The 7,500-nt window shown below is 52.5% G+C and overlaps 1 protein-coding gene across 1 annotated transcript in view; it reads left to right on the top strand.

Annotated features, from left to right (window-relative positions):
- The window catches only part of mettl1 (methyltransferase 1, tRNA methylguanosine), a 52,723-nt gene that overhangs the window by 6,081 nt on the left and 39,142 nt on the right, over positions 1 to 7,500 (top strand). The window contains exon 3 of the mRNA XM_056243103.1: positions 5,403 to 5,587. Coding sequence (XP_056099078.1) covers positions 5,403 to 5,587 — 185 coding nt within the window. The remainder of the gene's footprint in view (positions 1 to 5,402; positions 5,588 to 7,500) is intronic.

Genomic DNA, 7,500 nt, shown 5'->3' with positions numbered 1-7,500 from the left:
GACCCGGCTGTGGATCATCATGACCCGGCTGTGGATCATCTTGACCCGGCTGTGGATCATCATGACCCGGCTGTGGATCATCTTGACCCGGCTGTGGATCATCATGACCCGGCTGTGGATCATCTTGACCCGGCTGTGGATCATCATGACCCGGCTGTGGATCATCTTGACCCGGCTGTGGATCATCATGACCCGGCTGTGGATCATCTTGACCCGGCTGTGGATCATCATGACCCGGCTGTGGATCATCTTGACCCGGCTGTGGATCATCATGACCCGGCTGTGGATCATCTTGACCCGGCTGTGGATCATCATGACCCGGCTGTGGATCATCATGACCCGGCTGTGGATCATCATGACCCGGCTGTGGATCATCATGACCCGGCTGTGGATCATCATACCCGGCTGTGGATCATCTTGACCCGGCTGTGGATCATCTTGACCCGGCTGTGGATCATCGTGACCCGGCTGTGGATCATCGTGACCCGGCTGTAGATGCTCGGCTTCCACTCGCTGGTCCACTCGCTGGATCCACAGTCAAGAGTACGTCCCTGGGCTAGAGGTCCAGTGGCACCGTAAACCGGCTCAATCTCTTCCATCTCAGATAGGGGTGGACCAGTATTACTTTATTTTATTTTTTATTCTAAACTGTTTTAATAATTCTTATTTGTTTTGATTATTTTAATTTCTGTATGTAAAGCACTTTGAATTGCCATTAGGGCTGTCGCGATGAAGGAATTTCCCTTGCGGTAATTTTGAGTGGCTCAATAGCGCGATATGCGGTATTACCGCCATTTATTTATTTATATTTATTTGTTGCTATAAATACGTGTTATGATGTGGTCAGCACAAAAACAATGTAACCAATGTAACCGAAACTAAACAGCGTCTCTGCGCATTGAAAGACTGTCACTCAGCGCGCAGTTACATTGTTATGCCAACGGACTGTCTTTGAGTCATAGACTGAGTGAGTCATTAAACCGTTCATTCAACGAAAACGTTCAAAAAAGCTGATTCCTTAAATGATAGATGTAATGAAACAAGGCGTTAATTAATTTTTTTTAACTTTGAGCTCCACTTTTCAAGGCTCAGCTGGCCAGCAATGCTTCACTTTTGGGCAAAGCTGAAGCAATGCTTCACTTAAAGCTGCAGTCGGCAAGTCTGGCAGATTGAGTGGATTTAGGAACATTTTGAATGTTTACAACTCTCATGCCCCTCCCCCACTATCAACGGATACCCTCCCACCAAGTTCATGCTCGTCAGTGCGTGTGCACCAGATTTTCAGTGAACGCCAGGGCTCTCAAGTGTCACGCATTGAGCGTGACAGTCACTCATTTCGGTCTTTTGTCACGCCCTCTCCCAAAACTCTCACTGTGGAACCGGCATGAATCAAGCGCGTTTCCTCTGGTGTTGTTCGTCGAGCTACACAATAGCCAATCAGAAAATAGCACGATTGTATCTGGGTAAGATTTAACGCAACAACCAATGACAAAAATGCATCCAACCCCCCGTCGGCTGGGTGTCACTCTTACCTGTCTTCAAAACTTGAGAGCCCTGGAACGCGCCCGTCTCATCAGCATCCATCAACACCATGGAGTATTTGGAGGTATGCTGTCCTGGCTAATCTACCGATAGATTGCAATTGCTAACGTCATTTATACTCTAAATGAGCTTACTTGATTTTCCGCCATCACTCATCGTTACTGCGCGAACTTCAGGCCTGTGCATGTGATTGTAACGTGCGCGAGGGGTGGCGTGTGCCCGATCTGTGATTGACAGTCAGATCTCACACCCCCCTGCGCTGATTGGACATGATGAACCGGGAGCTGTGGATTTTTGCAAAACAAATAACACGCTCCAGGTGGAGTTAGAAGCTCGGTTTTTTTTCTAAAACCACTTTATTTATGTTGTTCTGTCAGATTATAGTGTCGATTTCACTGAATATGATCAAAAAAAATTTGCCGACGGCAGCTTCAATAGAGACCAATGCGTGACTCGCTGCTTTCCCCCCACGGCTTCCTCGCACTGTGTAATGCTGACCAGCGCTGACGCCATTCATGGTAAATACCCTTACACGTTAAAAGGATGATACGACAAATATTTCGCTTTCCTTTGAAACGGCAACCTTTTCACGAATATACATGATTTGACTTCAAAGACAGACGCAGGTAATCGCACGCGCTCAGGCGATCTCCAAATCCACGAAGCCTCTGTACAAATCACCATGATAAACAGTCTTGTTATCATTATTAACTTATTTAACATTCAATACACATGGTACGAACTACGAAGGGTGGCCTTATGAAAGAAGAAAACGCGGTTTGGCGGTTGCTGCGGTTACTTGCATTCCTCTGCGGTTGGCCTGTCAGTAGCGCGGTACCGCAATATTGCGGTTATCGCGACAGCCCTAATTGCCATTGTGTATGAAATGTGGTATATAAATAAACTTGCCTTGCCTTGCCTCTGCACTCCGGCTGAGCGATGCAGTGCTGCTGGCAGTGGCACTGAAAGCAGAAAGCTCTGTGAGCTTTTTACATTTTGTTGCATCAGTCTCGAGAGACTTGGCCCTCTTTTCTTTTACTTTTTCCCATCCACCTTTCAGGGTTCACCAGCGGTCAGGGTTAGGGTTTGGGTCAGGGGAAAATAAATCCATGAACTGTCCGAAGACAATTCAGGTTATGCACGGCTCAACTGGCCGTTCCCTGAACATTTACATATAAATGGACCAGGAAAGCCAACACTTGTATGAAGAAAGCCAACACCAGTGTAAAATATTTTTTAATGTGCTGGAAAAATTCCCCAACCAGGGTTAAACTGACCCGTGCTGTTTCAGCTCGGTGGGCGGGACTCCTCACACACACACCAATGCCCATTCAGCACCAAATAGTGCGTCATAAATCATTTTACACCCTCAACCCTTTTGTGTTAATTTTTTAACACTTGATCGAATAGTCTGGATCAGTAGGCACTTACACAGACCCCTTTATTGCTCATGTTCAGAGTCCGAAGAGCGAGGTGCTGGTCAGGGGAAATAAATTCAGCGTTAGGGAATTGAGCGGTTAATAATTATGATTAACATGGTCAACATCTGCTGAACTTATAAGACATTATCCTGTGATCTAATCCTCTTCATCTATACTGGCATCACTCGCTCCGGGAATGTTGTTCTGGGCTCCACTTCATCTCGCTCTTCTCTCTCGACATCAGGAGGACATCAAGACGCATCTGTAAAAATGATTTGTGTTGTGGAAAATGCTATACTAATAAACATGTCTTAACCCTTGCCCTGACGGAGCCTGTGCCATCTGTGAGACGCACCCTAGCCCCTAACCCTTGCCCTGACGGAGCCTGTGCCAGCTGAGTTAGAGACGCACCCTAACCCCTAACCCTTGCCGTGACGGAGCCTGTGCCATCTGTGAGACACACCCTAACCCCCCCCTAACCCTTGCCCTGACGGAGCCTGTGCCATCTGTGAGACGCACCCTAGCCCCTAACCCTTGCCCTGACGGAGCTTGTGCCAGCTGAGTTAGAGACACACCCTAACCCCTAACCCTTGCCCTGACGGAGCCTGTGCCATCTGTGAGACGCACCCTAGCCCCTAATCCTTGCCCTGACGGAGCCTGTGCCATCTGTGAGACGCACCCTAACCCCTCCCTAACCCCTAACCCTTGCCCTGACGGAGCCTGTGCCATCTGTGAGACACACCCTAACCCCTAACCCTTGCCCTGACGGAGCCTGTGCCATCTGTGAGACGCACCCTAGCCCCTAACCCTTGCCCTGACGGAGCCTGTGCCATCTGTGAGACGCACCCTAGCCCCTAACCCTTGCCCTAACGGAGCCTGTGCCATCTGTGAGATGCACCCTAACCCCTAACCCTTGCCCTGACGGAGCCTGTGCCATCTGTGGGACGCACCCTAGCCCCTAACCCTTGCCCTGACGGAGCTTGTGCCAGCTGAGTTAGAGATGCACCCTAACCCCTAACCCTTGCCCTGACGGAGCCTGTGCCATCTGTGGGACGCACCCTAGCCCCTAACCCTTGCCCTGACGGAGCTTGTGCCAGCTGAGTTAGAGATGCACCCTAACCCCTAACCCTTGCCGTGACGGAGCCTGTGCCAACTGTGAGACACACCCTAACCCCTAACCCTTGCCGTGACGGAGCCTTTGCCATCTGTGAGACGCACCCTAACCCCTAACCCTTGCCGTGACGGAGCCTGTGCCATCTGTGAGACACACCCTAACCCCTAACCCTTGCCCTGACGGAGCCTGTGCCATCTGTGAGACGCACCCTAGCCCCTAACCCTTGCCGTGACGGAGCCTGTGCCATCTGTGAGACACACCCTAACCCCTAACCCTTGCCGTGACGGAGCCTGTGCCATCTGTGAGACGCACCCTAACCCCTAACCCTTGCCGTGACGGAGCCTGTGCCATCTGTGAGACACACCCTAACCCCTAACCCTTGCCCTGACGGAGCCTGTGCCATCTGTGAGACACACCCTAACCCCTAACCCTTGCCGTGACGGAGCCTGTGCCATCTGTGAGACACACCCTAACCCCTAACCCTTGCCCTGACGGAGCCTGTGCCATCTGTGAGACGCACCCTAGCCCCTAACCCTTGCCCTGACGGAGCCTGTGCCATCTGTGAGACGCACCCTAACCCCTAACCCTTGCCCTGACGGAGCCTGTGCCATCTGTGAGACGCACCCTAACCCCTAACCCTTGCCCTGACGGAGCCTGTGCCATCTGTGAGACGCACCCTAGCCCCTAACCCTTGCCCTGGTGGAGCTTGTGCCATCTGAGTAAGAGATGCACCCTTACCCCTAACCCTTGCCCTGACGGAGCCTGTGCCATCTGTGAGATGCACCCTAACCCCTAACCCTTGCCCTGACGGAGCTTGTGCCAGCTGAGTTAGAGATGCACCCTAACCCCTAACCCTTGCCCTGACGGAGCTTGTGCCAGCTGAGTTAGAGATGCACCCTAACCCCTAACCCTTGCCCTGACGGAGCTTGTGCCAGCTGAGTTAGAGATGCACCCTAACCCCTAAGCCTTGCCCTGACGGAGCTTGTGCCAGCTGAGTTAGAGATGCACCCTAACCCCTAACCCTTGCCCTGACGGAGCCTGTGCCATCTGTGAGACGCACCCTAACCCCTAACCCTTGCCCTGACGGAGCTTGTGCCAGCTGAGTTAGAGATGCACCCTAACCCCTAACCCTTGCCCTGACGGAGCCTGTGCCAGCTGAGTTAGAGATGCACCCTAACCCCTAACCCTTGCCCTGACGGAGCCTGTGCCAGCTGAGTTAGAGACGCACCCTAATCCTAACCCCTAACCCTGTGAGACGCACTGATGATTAGCTCAGGACAACATTAACAGATGTGATGTTAAATGCTGTTGGACTTTTGTCTCAGTTCAGTTGTCAGAGCTCTTCCCCGACCGGCTGATCCTGGGTTTGGAGATTCGTGTGAAAGTGTCCGATTACGTGCAGGACCGCATTCGCTCGCTGCGATCGGCAGAACCGGGCCGGTACCAGAACATCTCCTGCCTGCGCAGCAACGCCATGAAGTACCTGCCCAACTTCTTCACCAAGGGACAGGTAGTGTGTGTGTGTGTGTTTATCAGCCAGTGTGTGACGTTATCAACGTGTGTTGAAGCGCTGCGGTGTGTGTGTTGAACAGGGACACCTGCTGGTGATCTGCTTTTCCGTCTCCAGATCAGCACTGCTGTGTGTGTGTGTGTGTGTGTGTGTGTGTGTGTGCTGAACAGCGACACCTGCTGGTGATCTGCTTTTCCGTCTCCAGATCAGCACTGCTGTGTGTGTGTGTGTGTGTGTGTGTGTGTGTGTGTGTGTGTGCTGAACAGCGACACCTGCTGGTGATCTGCTTCCCCGTCTCCAGATCAGCACTGCTGTGTGTGTGTGTGTGTGTGTGCTGAACAGCGACACCTGCTGGTGATCTGCTTCCCCGTCTCCAGATCAGCACTGCTGTGTGTGTGTGTGTGTGTGTGTGTGTGTGCTGAACAGCGACACCTGCTGGTGATCTGCTTCCCCGTCTCCAGATCAGCACTTCTGTGTGTGTGTGTGTGCTGAACAGCGACACCTGCTGGTGATCTGCTTCCCCGTCTCAAGATCAGCACTGCTGTGTGTGTGTGTGTGTGTGTGCTGAACAGCAACACCTGCTGGTGATCTGCTTCTCCGTCTCCAGATCAGCACTGCTGTGTGTGTGTGTGTGTGTGCTGAACAGCAACACCTTCTGGTGATCTGCTTCCCCGTCTCCAGATCAGCACTGCTGTGTGTGTGTGTGTGTGTGTGTGTGTGTGTGCTGAACAGCGACACCTGCTGGTGATCTGCTTCCCCGTCTCCAGATCAGCACTGCTGTGTGTGTGTGTGTGTGTGTGTGTGCTGAACAGCGACACCTGCTGGTGATCTGCTTCCCCGTCTCCAGATCAGCACTGCTGTGTGTGTGTGTGTGTGTGTGCTGAACAGCGACACCTGCTGGTGATCTGCTTCCCCGTCTCTAGATCAGCACTTCTGTGTGTGTGTGTGTGTGTGTGTGTGTGTGTGCTGAACAGCGACACCTGCTGGTGATCTGCTTCCCCGTCTCCAGATCAGCACTGCTGTGTGTGTGTGTGTGTGTGTGTGTGTGTGTGTGTGTGTGTGTGTGTGTGTGTGTGTGTGTGTGTGTGTGTGTGTGTGCTGAACAGCGACACCTGCTGGTGATCTGCTTCTCAGTCTCCAGATCAGCACTGCTGTGTGTGTGTGTGTGCTGAACAGCGACACCTGCTGGTGATCTGCTTCCCCGTCTCCAGATCAGCACTGCTGTGTGTGTGTGTGTGTGTGTGTGTGTTTGCTGAACAGCGACACCTGCTGGTGATCTGCTTCTCCGTCTCCAGATCAGCACTGCTGTGTGTGTGTGCTGAACAGCGACACCTGCTGGTGATCTGCTTCTCCGTCTCCAGATCAGCACTGCTGTGTGTGTGTGTGTGTGTGTGTGTTTGCTGAACAGCGACACCTGCTGGTGATCTGCTTCTCCGTCTCCAGATCAGCACTGCTGTGTGTGTGTGCTGAACAGCGACACCTGCTGGTGATCTGCTTCCCCGTCTCCAGATCAGCACTGCTGTGTGTGTGTGTGTGTGTGTGTGTGTGCTGAACAGCGACACCTGCTGGTGATCTGCTTCTCAGTCTCCAGATCAGCACTGCTGTGTGTGTGTGTGTGCTGAACAGCGACACCTGCTGGTGATCTGCTTCCCCGTCTCCAGATCAGCACTGCTGTGTGTGTGTGTGTGTGCTGAACAGCGACACCTGCTGGTGATCTGCTTCTCCGTCTCCAGATCAGCACTGCTGTGTGTGTGTGTGTGCTGAACAGCGACACCTGCTGGTGATCTGCTTCTCCGTCTCCAGATCAGCACTGCTGTGTGTGTGTGTGTGTGTGTGTGCTGAACAGCGACACCTGCTGGTGATCTGCTTCCCCGTCTCCAGATCAGCACTGCTGTGTGTGTGTGTGTGTGTGT

The sequence above is a fragment of the Rhinichthys klamathensis genome, unplaced genomic scaffold (genome assembly GCF_029890125.1).
Source record: "Rhinichthys klamathensis goyatoka isolate OS25496 unplaced genomic scaffold, OSU_Roscu_1.1 h1tg000778l_1, whole genome shotgun sequence".
In the NCBI taxonomy this organism is placed as follows: Eukaryota; Metazoa; Chordata; class Actinopteri; order Cypriniformes; family Leuciscidae; genus Rhinichthys; species Rhinichthys klamathensis.
The sequence above is the reverse complement of the archived record's forward strand: the minus strand, read 5'-3'. Positions and strand labels throughout refer to the sequence as shown.